This window comes from Hibiscus syriacus, unplaced genomic scaffold (assembly GCF_006381635.1).
Source record: "Hibiscus syriacus cultivar Baekdansim isolate YM2019G1 unplaced genomic scaffold, ASM638163v2 tig00117056_pilon, whole genome shotgun sequence".
NCBI lineage: Eukaryota > Viridiplantae > Streptophyta > Magnoliopsida > Malvales > Malvaceae > Hibiscus > Hibiscus syriacus.
Window position 1 is genome coordinate 469113 of NW_024063539.1, and position 12166 is coordinate 481278.

The window sequence follows — 12166 nt, forward strand, 5'->3', positions numbered from 1 at the left end:
CCGACATGGATTTTTTTAAGTGAGTTTCGGATACATGTATGTGCCTGACATGAGTATGCTCAAAACTTTTAAAGTTCTACACATTTGAAGGACCATACTCTCCCGTGTATCAGACACTGGAAGATATTTGAGACAAAATGAAGAGTAACATAGTTTGTATAAAATAAGGAATAGCTAATGTACGTAAAACGAAATCTGTTTTATTCTATACATAATTTGATTCTATAGGGATATTTGCCATGCATATCTTGTTTTCATGTCTATTGCTTTCAGAAGTGACACAATGTGTACTTTTTTGTTGAAAAACAAAAGAAACTCTCTCCGTGTTAATTAAAAATAAATAAAATTTAAAAGGTTATTCGATGAAAATTAGTGAAAATGGCATATGAGTGAAAAATCAGCTCCAAAATTTTCAAAATAATTTTGTGGCATTAATGAAGTGGTACCAAAAAGGTTATATCATCACATCTTTAAATATCCACTTGCTGATTTTTTTCGTGAACTCAACACTCGACTTATATAACCCACACAAATACAGAACACTGACGATGACCCATTCATCCTTTCCACATGCTTCTCATCTTCAAACGACATCGAAAACGATTGCACCGACCAAAAACACACAGATTGACTATTCATATTTAACATTACAATAGGCCGGTGCTTCTACCAAATGGATTGTTTGCATGTGGTTCAGCATAAGGGACCATTTGGTTCACCGGAAATGCCCCAAAACCTGCATCACCAAAAGGATTTGACGGGCTCATCATCAAATGTTGCTGCTGCTGCTGTTGAGGCAACGGATAGGTAGGTTGGTAAGAACCAAAAGGATTGTTTTGCTGTTGAGCCATTGCTGCCATTTGAACTGCTGTAGGGGGAGCAATGTTATTCGACACAGTAAATGGATCCTGTACCTCAAACGGATTCGGTACTGCAGTCCCATATACTGGCTGCTGGGAAGCTGTATATGCAGCTGAGTCGTATAGACTGTTGAGAGTGAGTGAGTCCAATCCACCAGCCTGGAAATCATCAATAAAAAAATCAGTCAGATAATTAATATTATTCTACGGACTCATGTCCTCAAATGTATTCTCACGTATGGTATCATTAAAATGGCACGAGGAATGAAATCTAAACTGAATGCAGAACGAATGACACATGATAAAAAAAACTCACCAAAAACTAAAACCAGAACTAAGACGCCCTTGTTCCAAAATACAGAAGTCTAGAATTAGCATATATTTCTTTCATAGAAGTACACTAATTTAATGATCTCAAGCATTTTCCAATATTTATTATTATATTTATCATTATTACTATATGTTTCGGACATGAGAAGTGAAAGCACAGAAAGGGCATACCAATTGCCTTTCAGTTGGTGCAGAAATATCAGTGCTTGGTGTTGTGACGAGGGCAAGTTCCCATCCATTAGGATCAAATTCTTTTGGTTGACCGGCACTAGAATTAAATGTCAAAGCAGTATCTGCAAAATAAATAAAAAAAAATGCACCTTCTTAGCATTGGAACTTCCAAAAATATTATATTAGCCATCAAATAATGGAAGGGGGCAAGGGACTAAGAAACATAGTTTACCAGATTCTTTTGGAACAATGGCTAGTGCTAAAGCATTACTTTCCTCAATTGCTGAGGCATTGGGTGCAGAATCATTCAATCCCTGAACCCAACAAAATGCAGTCAACAAAAGAAAGAAATAGACAAATAGGATAAGGCTATGAAACTGGAAAAGAAACGTACAAGTAAATCATCAGTGTCCAAGTTGGTATGAGGTGCTGGAGGGGGAGGGGGAGCAGTCTCGACACTGGAAACAGGAACATCATCAGCAGGTGCAGATGGTTCAGGTTCATCATTGGATGATATTTTATCTTCAGAAGGACCTTCCTCAGGTCTGTATGTTAATTGAAGCTGTAATAGTTGATACCATTAATTCTTTAGCATATATCAGTTCAAAGTAATGCTAAATTCCAAGGCAATTTGAGAATTCTAAACTAAACTTTTAACATTACATTTGCAATTGCAATCAATCATGTTTGTTCTTACCATCTCAGCTTATATTTGATTCTAGCTTCCTCTAGTCTTGATAGCACTTTTTATAACATTATTTTCATCTTTGGTTTTGTAATCGAAAATAATCTCTAGCAACTTCCCTCATATTTCTGAGAGTTTATTTTAATTCATGTATAGTTAATTGTTAGCTTTAACAATATAATCGTACACAACATGCAAACAAATTTTCAAAACAACCCGAAATCCCTATCATATTGATAGAGAATACAATCTTTTTCATATTTAATGGTTGAACAAATAGCATGCATAACCTGCATGAATGAAACATGAAATACAACCTTTGGATTAAAAATATATATAAATCATACAAAAATTATGATAGGGCGTACAAGTAAACTAATTTTACACTAGCGTGAATAAATCTCTTATATATGTAGCATGCATGTGTATTTGTGTGTGTTATCAGGAATATAGTTGAAAGAGGACTAACCAACGGTTCCGTGGGGACAGAAATCACACGTGGTGCCTCTCTAATGTACTCTTCCATGGTAGCAAGAAAAGATTGTGGAGGCTGGAACAATGATAGTGATTAATTAACATCAAAGGGTTGAACAAAAAAGTCATATAAGATAATTCAAACAAAAAAATCACCTCCACAGAACCCATACCTCCCGAAGAACAGGAAACTGGAAGTTCCTAGCAAGTTCCAATCCTTTGCAAACTTCGTAGAAATCAGAAAGGCTATTAGCCTGCATCATAGACATTAATTATATTTTTACCAAGCCAAAATAATATTTAACTGTTGCCAGGATATCAAACCAACCACAATTACTAACCAAATAAGAATGTAATTCAATAACCAGAAAAGTAACTACTTAACTAAAATATTTGACACAAATGTTACTTTTAACAAATTTTCATCTTCACCTGTTGACCAGCTCGCTTGTATACATCAAGTGCTTTGACAGCTTCATGTCTAGGCATCTCAAAAAACTGCAATGAAATCACAACTCAAGCTATTGTGAAAAGGGGGGAGAAAACAATGAAAAAAAAAGCATCAACCTGAAACCAGGAAATTATTTTCTAAACAATAAAAAAACACATCACCTTGTCAACAAGATTGATAATTCCATCATTAATAGCACAATATATTTTGAAGCTCTCTTTTAATACCTGAAAAGTGCAATATTGTGAGGTTGACGTAGTTTCCAAAGCAAAGTGTTTCCATTGTCAGATACATATCATCTTGCTTATTCATATGATGAGGTAAAGGGATTCTTAAGAAAAGTACAAAAATAGATTTCCCGTATTTTTTTTAACACATAAAATTCTCATATGAACTTTATAATACAAAAAAAGGAAGTGCATATACATAACGGGGTCTAAAAATCTTAATCTAAAATTCTGAATATTCATAGATGACACAATTAACCTTTAAATTATAGGTCCTACAATCACGACTTCTATTAACATCAGTGTTGATTTACATACAGGAAGCATAACTTCTAAACTCAAAACTGCAATCCATCTTCCGTAAATCAAACATCTCCGCTCCTATCCCTCCATTTCAGGAGGCAGCTTAACATGATTCTATAGGTAGCAATATTTAGCAGACATGTTCCTGCTCGTAATCCTTTTTATGGATTCACATGAAACCTATTTACTCGCTAGAACTAAATTATAAAGATTTTGTTGATTTTGGCCATGATCTTTTCAAAAATTCAGCCAAAAATTTTTTTATAAGAAAAAATTCAGCCAAAATAAACAGTGAAATTTTCAAGAGGTTTAGTCAGAATTGAAATAAGAGGTAAACTGTCGGGTAAATAAAATCAAGGGACTCAAAGTTTGATGAGAAATGTTATGGATTGGTGAATTTATCTCTAAAAAGGTTTTGGGACACTAGGTTGTGAAGTTCAGAGGATTCTTCCCCCAGTTGGTTAGTTATTATTTCTATGGAGAAATAATTTTGTGAACTTTGTAAATTGTGCAAATGGAAAAATGAAAAACTCTTTAATGATACGTTTAAACTTTGATTTTAACAGCAGAACCCAGATTCCAGTAGAAACCTCAAAACAACTGGGGTCTAGATAAGAATCATACATGTGGCGCTCATTAATAACAAAAACACAACAGTTTGATCAATTTACAAAGAACTGCTGATAGAGAGAAGACAACTAGTGAATTACAAGTGTTCTTAGCCATACAACCAGTATTCCTTTTCTAGGGTCTGACCAGATGAGAAGACAACTAGTGAATTACAAGTGTTCACATAAGTATAATGAAAATCATTATCTAAACTAGAGGGGAACCCGAAAGCAAAAGTTGGAATCTATGAAGACAAATAATACTGCATGAAAGCCAGGAAAACATCCAGATGCCACTGGTGACGATTAAAAATAAGATTTCAGGACTAAATAAAATGACACGAACACATAACAAAGAGAGACTAAGAAATTGTACGTACCAGAGCCAAGGCATACTGTATAACGTAGTTTACTACAGCAGAACCTTCCGGCTGCAAGGAGAGCAGAGAAGCCCATAAACTTTCCAGATACTTAAAAAAATAATTAAATCTGAACAGTTGAGGAAACAAAACTCAGATTAGACAAGATTAAAAATTGATAATACCCGGCAACCAATGAGACGATAAAGCAATTGCTGCAGAACAGGCAACTGCTCCAACAACTCTTCGCTGTCCAATTCCCTTGTTCTGCTGTAACCCTGCCCATATAAGAGAACCAAAATTGCAGCAGACGAAGAACCCACAATGGTAAAACAAAATACCTATGTAATGCTACGGTACAAATATTCCCAAAAGAATGATACCTTATCCTTCCCCTGCGAAGGTCTTGGGAGAAGCTCACCTTCAATGTCATACTTCAGAATCCTAAAGCATTCAAGTCTTTCTTCCAAAAATAATGCATATGTACGCACCCAGGCAGAGCAATCCCATGCTGTAGAGAATATACAAAAAAGGGGCAGGGATGAATAGGCAAACAAATCAGAAGTTATTACTAGTGACAAGAAGACATGTAGAGAAGATGGAGACACATGCATAGACCAATAGGCACAAAAGTAGAGAGATTAAAGGCTCACCGATAGGGCTAGAATCATCCTTGAAATTAGAAAGTTGAAGAATGCGTGCTCTTTGCGAGAAGTTTAAAAGTTCTTCTCTGAAAGTGGGATCACCCTCCCTCAGAGCCCTATGGATAACTATAAGAGTTTTCAATGCAACCTATAAAATAGATGAAAACTTACAATATAAGTTCATTTACTTATGTCAAAACAATATCTAGATGCTGAAATATCGTAACACATCAGAACAATGTTATTTGATAACTCATAAGTGTTAATTATGATGCATTCAAAGACTTTAGCAATTAAAGAATCAAAAACACGAATAAACCATCTTTCAGGATAAATCTCATGCCCAAGAAGATGAATTCATCATCCACCAAAAATAAATGTTCACTGATCATTTCAAAGCTGAAAACGGAAATATTACATAAAAACCTAACAAATGTGCTTGTAGTCAATATCACTTCAGTGTGTCTAGAAACTAGTCCAAACAACCACCCACAAATGCATACATAATTAGAATAACGAAGATCAGCCAAAGGAAAAAGGTTTGACTGGAAGATATTGAAATGAACTCTCATCATAGTATACATTTTGAATGTTGCACTCTTCCATAAATATTACAGCAAAACATACGCTATGATGCACAGTGGTACCTTGTATATTATATCCACAATCATATAATTGATGGTAAAAAATTCTAATACATAAACATGTCAGTTGACAAAGCACTAAAACAAATAACTTAACTCCGGAAACATTAGTGTTGAATGCACATTAAAATAGCAATTGGAAACCCCAACTACATTTCAAAGCAGAAGCACCATCATCCAGATGAACATTGATTTCATATCAAATTTAAAGGCAAGAAGTCCTAAGATTTCCTTATCATAATTACAACAAAAAAATATCAAGGAAATAATACCGTCCAATTATGAGTCTTGGCCAATCGGCGGGAAAGCGCATGAATGCAATAAGCAACATCTGCTCGAGGCCGAACCGCTGATGTGGCTAACAATATTTCTACAAAAAAAAAACAAAATCTATACATATCCAATCCCAGAAACTGAAAACCCCAGAAAATTAAATTGGATCCGTAAAATTGCAATACAAAAAATCCAAAATAACTCACTTCTAAGATGACTTTCTTTAGGAGGACACTCAACATGGTTAGTGGCTTTAACTATAGCCACATCCAAGTCCTAATTATAAACATTTCACAAAAAAAAATCAAAACCAATAAAATTCCACATGCTAAATATAGGGGAAAGAAAAGAAATGAAAAAAAAGGAGATCTTCGAAACATTACAGCGTAATCACTATTGACATGAGCGAGACCGACTTTGGTGGAATCTTTAAGAGCGCCATACGCTTTTCTCCATGTTTGAAGAGTCCCCATTTGTAGCGTCTAACCGCTCAGATCGCTCTTAAAAAGAAGACCCTTGGATTTTCACTTTCCTTTCTCAATCTTTCTATATTTGATTGCTAATAATTTAAGTTTCACTTGGGATTTTCTTTTCTTTTCTCTGTCAGAGGAAAATATAATCGTAATCGATGGAAAGAGAAAGAGAATCCAAAGACGGGCTGTCGTTGCCGAACTGATGGACGCTTCTATCTCAACTGTAGTCTTTTATTATTATTATTATTATTAGGGTAAACTACTCAACACACCAATAAACTTAAATTGGTGATTCGTTTATATATGATTAAACTCTTAATTTTATTAATTATAACATTAAATTTTAATTTTATATTTAATAATGTAACTTCGTAATTAAGTTAGTAATGAGATAGTGATATAACTTACGAATGTTGACGTGGCTTGTTATATTAAAATTGTGTCGGTTTAATGATGACTATTAATGTATAAAACTACGTCATTTTAGATATTAAATTTTAAGAGTGTATTGATTTTGTCACTGACTTTTTAAATAATTTGTTTTGTTGACATTGTACTATCCATCCATGACAGCCAAGCACTTCCCATCATCGATCATATTTTGCGTAAAGATCAGTACTAAGTCATTTATCTTTCTTCTCCTATGATTGATTTTTCATGTAACCCTCTTAAAATTGATGAAAATCTATTTAAATACTCAACGTATTAATATTTCGATCTCTTTATTTTGATGTATGTTGTTCGTCTTTTCAAATAATACTACTAAACCATTCAAATTTAAAAAAAAAACACCCAAAATTTCGTAAATTTAAGAAAATCTATAAAAATCTAAAAATAGATTTTTTTTGTTTAATTTAACTGATTTTAAGTGTGTTTTATGAAAAACTAGTTTTATGAGAAGAAAGGGAGTGAAATATAAATGTTTTGATATTGATTTTGTCACAAAAAACGATCAGTGAAATGCATTGATTAACTGTCAAAGATAGCAAAAAATTTATCATAAAAAAATAAATTATTTAAAAGTTCTATAGCAAAATTGATATTCTTTTAAAGTTTATTGTCTAAAACGATATTATTTGGGAATCATTGCAGTCACACCAAAATAAAGTCATTTTGGTGTGACATATCACATCAACAACTGTTATTCATGTTATCATCCTATTAGTGATTTAACGATAAAATGGATGTCCCTTGTTCCCATATGTAATGGGGTAAGGGGGAGGTAATATAGTAGGCTGCCCCCAACACTAGGTTGAGAGCAGCTTCCGTAGGAGACCTCCAAATTATGAAATGCCCTCTATAGGACTCGATGGTGTGACATATCACATCAATAACTGTTATTCATGTTATCATCCTATTAGTGATTTAACGATAGAGTGACATAATTGAACATAAAATTATAATTATAATAAAAAACTGAAATTTTTATAATATAAAATAAGTGAGTGAATAAAATTTAGTAGTGCATAATATAGTGTACTCTTGTAATTATTTAAAAAAAATGGAATTGGTACTTCTTTTACTATTTTTTTCCAGATTGATACAATGCCATTAAACTCGGCAAAATCCTTTCAAAATATTTAATTTGAATAATAATATAGGAGTATATACTTTTTGGATGGAAATATTTCAATTTATATTTTTTAGATATTATAATAATTATTATACTAATAAATTAAATTATAAAATGTTTATATTAAATTATAAATTTAAATAAACTCACACACATTTAAAGATCGATATTTTCATGTCGTTCGATTCTGAATTGAAGTTTATCAGTGGTCTTTCAATAGTTTCATCTCCTTTTATGGTTCGTTTACCGATGCAGTCAGATATGTTTGTATCTACATTTTGTTCGAGTTTATTTGGTTAGGTTTTTTAACATTTTCCCGATATGGTCATTGTGATCTTAAGTGACTAGCTTTTTGTGTTTAGAAAAATATATTTATTATACGTTTAATTTACGAATTTATTGAAAACTTTCATTGTAATTTGGATATTTTTTATTTTTAATAAAAGTAGTAATTTATAAAAAAAAATCTTACAAAAAGAGTTAGATTGACAATTTTATTTGATTTTGAAAAAAAAAAATATTCTGCTAATCGATCTTGTAATTCACAAATATATTTTAGATATATATTCCAAAAGACAGATCAAAGATACTTTAAACCCTAACTTTCTAACTAACTTGGTTTTCAAGTAAAAGATGTAACTTTCTAACTAACTTGATTTTCAAGAAAGATAGCTTAATTTTAAAATTATAACTAACTTATAATTTCATAATTGAGGAAAAAATTGACTAACTAGTACATTAATATATATAGGGATAAAGTAAAAAACAATTAAATTATAATATTAAAGTTTTAAAAAATTATAAAAGACTCCAATATTTTTTAAAGTGACGACAAAATTAATGTTTGTTTTACTTTTAATATTTTTTATATACAATTTATAAAGATGAAAAATAAAATAAAAAATTGGATATCATTGATACCCTATAATATGATTGGCTCCGCCGCAATATATATAATATGCTACGTGATTATACCACCATAATATTTTAATCAATGGCTTCTTCCGATCGAAGGAGAAGCTACTCTCAGCAGCTACAACTGTCGTCTCTTCCACCACCACCTCCACCACCATCATCATCATCCACACAGACAATGTTGAGTCTCAAATTCCTTCCGGCCAACGCCGTGTATAATATTCTTTCAATGTTATCTACCGTTGATGCTGCTAGTCTCGGCAGAACTTGTTCTTCTTGGAATCGAATATACGCCGTGTAATACAACATTCTCATAGAAATATTATTCCCAAATGTAATCTTACATTTTATAAATCAAATGCCTGTTTAGGGTTTAAGGTTCTTTAGGTTTGTTGAGTTTTGTGTCAAACTATGGATAAAAAACAGAATTTAAGGTGTTCTTTGGATTTCTTGAGTGCTGAGTTTATGCCTAAACTTTAGGGTTTAGGGTTCTTTGGATTTATTGGGTTTCTTTGAAAATCATGTTACGGAAGTTAGGGTTTGCTTGGTATTGTATTAAAAAGTTTTACGTTCGACTGTAATCATTAAATTTTTATATATTTTCATCAATTTTTATATTTTCTATTAAAGTTAGAGTCAACAATAAAAAAAAGAATTTTCATGATATATACATTTTATTTTATTTTTGATAGAATGTATATTTTATTTTGAGAACACTTGACACATATGAATTAATTGACAATTTATTTTATATTATATTTTATAATAGCATTATATATATGTACATATAATTGATGATTTTAGTCCAACAGTATTTTATTTGGATAACGTATGTTTCTTGATAAATATATAATCTTACAATATATGTTTTATAGCATTTTAATCCATAAGTATATCCACTAAACTTATCAATGATCACCTATAATAATAAACGGGATATTTTATTTTTATAAAAAATAACCAAATATATAAATATTTAAAAATAAATATTAAATAAATAAATTACAAATTATCACTTAAACAATAATATCCTCAAATGATATAATACTCGTATAAACTTGTGAAATATTTTGGGTGGTGAATCTTTTACGAGCAGGTTTATTATCATGGAGTTTGTACCAACTCGCTCTATGGATATTTGTCCACTATACGCTCTCTCTTTTACAACTAAAAAAATTATGTCAACATGCCTTCTATTGTTATTGAAATATAATACCGTTGACTTATTATTATCACAAAATAATTTGAGTAGTCTTTCTCCAAAATGCACAGTCCAATGACAATATAATTTGAGTAGTCTGACTATCTTGACACTCTGCGAAATCGAAATAAAAATATCCTACGACATCCAAATATATAAGTTATAAGTGCGCATACAATTTTTTATTCTTTGAAGATAACTCATAATCATAACCCTCATGGATGCCATCCAATGGTCTATACCAAGGTTGCTTAAATATTTGTCTAACATTTTTATAATGTGCACAATATCTAGACACCTGATCTACAACATTGCATGCCAAACTTAATCACCCATAGAAACAGGGCGTGCCACCTGGTTTATAAACCCGGTCACCTCTAGAAATAGATATGTCATCTGGTCTTTAACATTGCATGTTAAACTTTTAGAGTGTTTTATCGATATAATTCTTTGATGATAATTTAAGAATATTTCAAGATCAATGTTGGTGTATCCAAATTTTGATATTATTTATAGACATTATACAAAGAAGGGATGTTGTTGATAATATACAAGACAATTTTTTATATGAGGCTGAGAAGACGTGGCATTAGGAAGACAAAAGGGAAAGAGTTCCAATAGTGATAATCTATTAAAATTTAGGAGCTAAATTACTTCAAATGCATGTAATGTAATTGTAATGAACCAAACTCATTGCAAGGTTTTCCCCCTTCACTTAAAGCCTTTTCTTTTACTTCTTTTAAGACATTTTCCCCTCTAAACGCCAATATCAAAACACCTCTGTTTTCGTCTCGGTTAAAAAATCTAAATTAGAAAGCTCTTAACTGAGGAAAAGAATGTAGCTGGAAACGGTCTTTAAACGGGAAGATTGATTAAGAGCTGAAAACAACATACAGTTTGTTCCACTCCTGGACGTCGATGATGGGAGATACGACGGCAGAAGCCACAGCAAATGCAACGACACCAATAGCCAACGTTTTGATGCACCCATGGCCTCGTGATAGCTTCCAAGATATATGCCTACAATACTTCTCAGGTTACATGTAAAACCTACTGCCTAACATTTAAAAGATGACGGCAGGTTGAATAGGTAGGACCTCTAGTCCAGCTGGTTCAAGATTGCTGACATTTCTGAGTTTCAGTATCATATGATAGGAAGTATTTAATAAAACATAGGCTTCGCCTCCTGAACCTGAACACGAGTCAAGAATTCAAATCTCACTGTTCGAGTAAAAAAATGAAATTTAAAATAATAAAAAAATATTTTAATCAATTCAACATCGAAAAAGAGAACTGATCCAACTAAACTCAATTAAATTGGATTTTTCATCAGTTCTTGATCGGTTCCAACCGTTTTATGTATGTTACCAAGCCGAACAGGCCACCTACTCCTGATCCAACCAATCTGATATGATATGGTATTTTATTTTTTTAATAATGATATGATATTATCTTATGATGATACGCATGGTCAATCCTAATTATTTTTTGGCCCCTAGGCGAAACAAAAGAAATGAGCCCCTAATTTTTTATTGAAAAAATGAACAGTTATAATAAATTCTAAACAGATATAGAAATTGAAAAATAATTAACGTCTAGTGGATTTCCACAAAAAAAAAGAACGTTTATTGCATTTAATTAAAGAAAAAATTTAATAAATTTGTGGTCCCTGCCTAACCGGTGAAACCATTCTCTATGTATTAAAAAATAAAACTTTTATGGGCCATGGGCGGGCGCCCCTTCTGCCCCGGCCCTGATGATACGCTAACTTCAGAATTAATTTTTTAACGAATGATGAAAATAAAACAAACACTTAATGTTTGTAATGGTTTTGAAAAGAAATAATTGGTGATCAAAATATAATAAAAGTAATAGTTTAGTGACTAAATACATAGTTTACCTAATTATCAAATCTACTGGCGTATATATAGGTGGCGAATATTGATTAGGTAAAGTGGAATATCCAGTCACTCTC

At 31.9% G+C, this 12166-nt stretch overlaps 1 protein-coding gene across 1 annotated transcript; it reads right to left on the reverse strand.

Annotated features, from left to right (window-relative positions):
• Positions 1 to 443: 443 nt before the first annotated feature.
• LOC120198392 (putative clathrin assembly protein At2g01600) lies at positions 444 to 6665 on the reverse strand. The gene is made up of 15 exons (XM_039199742.1): positions 6413 to 6665; positions 6236 to 6305; positions 6029 to 6126; positions 5122 to 5260; positions 4852 to 4979; positions 4654 to 4746; positions 4490 to 4540; positions 3133 to 3198; positions 2953 to 3018; positions 2694 to 2774; positions 2516 to 2596; positions 1756 to 1923; positions 1594 to 1675; positions 1362 to 1483; positions 444 to 1019 (listed from the first exon to the last, which is right to left on the reverse strand). The coding sequence occupies exons 1-15, from the start codon at positions 6500 to 6502 to the stop codon at positions 648 to 650; spliced, it is 1707 nt and encodes a 568-aa protein (XP_039055673.1). The 5' UTR covers positions 6503 to 6665; the 3' UTR covers positions 444 to 647.
• Between the last annotated feature and the right edge of the window lie 5501 nt (positions 6666 to 12166).

Coding starts and splice junctions, on each gene's coding strand:
- LOC120198392 (XM_039199742.1), bottom strand. CDS start 6,502: ATGGGGACTCTTCAAACATGGAGAAAAGCGTATGGCGCTCTTAAAGAT. Junction 6,127..6,235: donor TAAAGAAAGTCATCTTAGAA/GTGAGTTATTTT, acceptor TTTTTTTTGTAG/AAATATTGTTAGCCACATCA. Junction 2,775..2,952: donor ACAAGCGAGCTGGTCAACAG/GTGAAGATGAAA, acceptor TCTATGATGCAG/GCTAATAGCCTTTCTGATTT.